The following is a 1,962-nucleotide window of genomic DNA, read 5'->3' as shown; positions in this document are numbered from 1 at the left end:
CGAATTCACTTAGTTTCAGTCGGTCTAGTCCATTTAAATCGACTTTTGCTCACCCCTAGCCATGAATATGAGAAAATTCCATTTTCTTTCGCCAGCTTTAATGTTCATTTTGATTTTTGAGTAATTTTACTAATTAAATTTAAATTACTTTGATTTGTACAATAACTAACTCAAAAAATTTTAAAAATATTATAAATTACTTTTTCTTTGACAAAAAAAGATAGAGCCATTACTATTTTGCAACTCTCTCTTGTAAAACGCGGAGTCATGGGGCCTTAAAAAGTGTACAAGACAAAAAATTAAAAGTAAAGAGAGAAAGAAAAAGAAAGAATACAAGAAGATAAATTAGTTTCACCAATGCTTGTAAAAGGAGATCAGAAGAAAATTAGAGGGACCAAAATCAAAAGCTTGGATAATTTATAAATTGTGAAGACCAAGACTATCCCAGGACTTTCCTCTTGAAGGCTAGTCATAATGGCGAGTCGATTCCTATTTAAGAATTGCTTTGAGCAAACTTCCTTACTCATCCTGCAATTTCATCGATTTGCTTTCCTTCCACAGCCATGAACATGAGAATATTCCAATTTCTTTCGCTAGCTTTAATGTTCATTCATTGTTTCATGGTTAGCTACGCCATGATTGTGAGGAACCTTAACACAGACCAACATGCTCTTCTCGAATTTAAGCACCAAATCATTGATCCTCACAACATCTTAGCCAACAACTGGACCACCACTACCTCTGTTTGCAATTGGGTTGGTGTCTCTTGCGCTTCTAAGCATAGGAGAGTCACCACTTTGAATCTTCCCAACATGGATCTTGCAGGAATTGTCCCTCCACATTTGGGAAATCTCTCGTTCTTAGTATCTCTTGATCTGAGTCACAACAATTTTCATGGCCATTTACCGAGAGAGTTGGGGCAATTAAATCGTCTGGAACTTATTGAATTAAGCTTCAACTTTCTTAGTGGGGAAATTCCTTCGTGGTTTGGGGGATTAAAAAAAGTTTTATACTTGAGTCTCCGGAACAACAGTTTGACAGGTACAATCCCTCAATCACTAGCTAAAATGTCCAAATTGAAGATCTTGAACTTAAGGAGCAATCTCGTGCAAGGACACATTCCACCCGAGATAAGTGATCTTCGAAATCTAAAGATACTTCGTCTGGCATTTAATCAACTTTCTGGCTCCGTACCTTCAGCTATTTATAACATTTCCTCCCTACATATGATTTCTCTTTCATTCAACAATCTATCTGGTAGTTTACCTGAAGATATATGTCACCATCTTCCAAATCTTGAGACACTTTACTTGGGCTCAAATGAGTTTTCTGGTCAAATTCCATCAAGTATAGATGAATGCAGGTGTCTTCAAAATTTAACATTAGACTCTAATAGATTCAGTGGCAGCATTCCAAGGAGTATTGGAAATTTAACGAGGCTCAAAATGCTATACTTGGGTGGCAATAATTTGGAAGGTAAGTTCTTTGTTTTTTCTTTGATAATTTTCTTTTGATTGATCACTAATTAATTTTTGTTTCTAGTGAAACATGATTCAAGCTGAAACTCCTTAATTTATGCTACTAAAAATAGCTTTATTTTAACCAAGACTCCAACACAGTTGATTAAGACCACTTTTAATTAGTTGTTGTTTTTTTTCTTGCTTTTATTTAATCAAAAGGTGCCAAGAAATAGAAGAAAATAGTAAAAATTATAAGTATCTTCTATATATAAAAAGTATCAACTTTAAAAGTGATAAAATACAGTAGTAAAAATTAAAACATTTTTATCTTAGTTATATATATTATTTAAAAGAACGAAATTGGAAAGCGTAAATAGTGAACAACATATATATCTTTGATAATTTATTATCTTAGATATTTTATTTATAATTAATATTTTCTTGTTAAACTAAAATATGACTAATTTTATTTATTTTCTTATTAACGTTGAAGCTTTTAACA

General features: G+C 32.5%; 1 protein-coding gene across 1 annotated transcript; it reads left to right on the top strand.

Moving 5' to 3' along the window:
* The first annotated feature begins 258 nt into the window (after nt 1-258).
* LOC149515791 (uncharacterized) lies at nt 259-1,518 on the top strand. Its single transcript, XM_089740915.1, has one exon. The coding sequence runs from the start codon at nt 564-566 to the stop codon at nt 1,512-1,514; it is 951 nt and encodes a 316-aa protein (XP_089597041.1). The 5' UTR covers nt 259-563; the 3' UTR covers nt 1,515-1,518.
* The last annotated feature ends 444 nt before the right edge of the window (nt 1,519-1,962 follow it).

Source organism: Durio zibethinus, chromosome 12 (assembly GCF_047325235.1).
Source record: "Durio zibethinus cultivar Kanyao isolate XHJ-2024 chromosome 12, ASM4732523v1, whole genome shotgun sequence".
NCBI lineage: Eukaryota > Viridiplantae > Streptophyta > Magnoliopsida > Malvales > Malvaceae > Durio > Durio zibethinus.
The sequence above is the reverse complement of the archived record's forward strand: the minus strand, read 5'-3'. Positions and strand labels throughout refer to the sequence as shown.

Coding starts and splice junctions, on each gene's coding strand:
- LOC149515791 (XM_089740915.1), top strand. CDS start 564: ATGAACATGAGAATATTCCAATTTCTTTCGCTAGCTTTAATGTTCATT.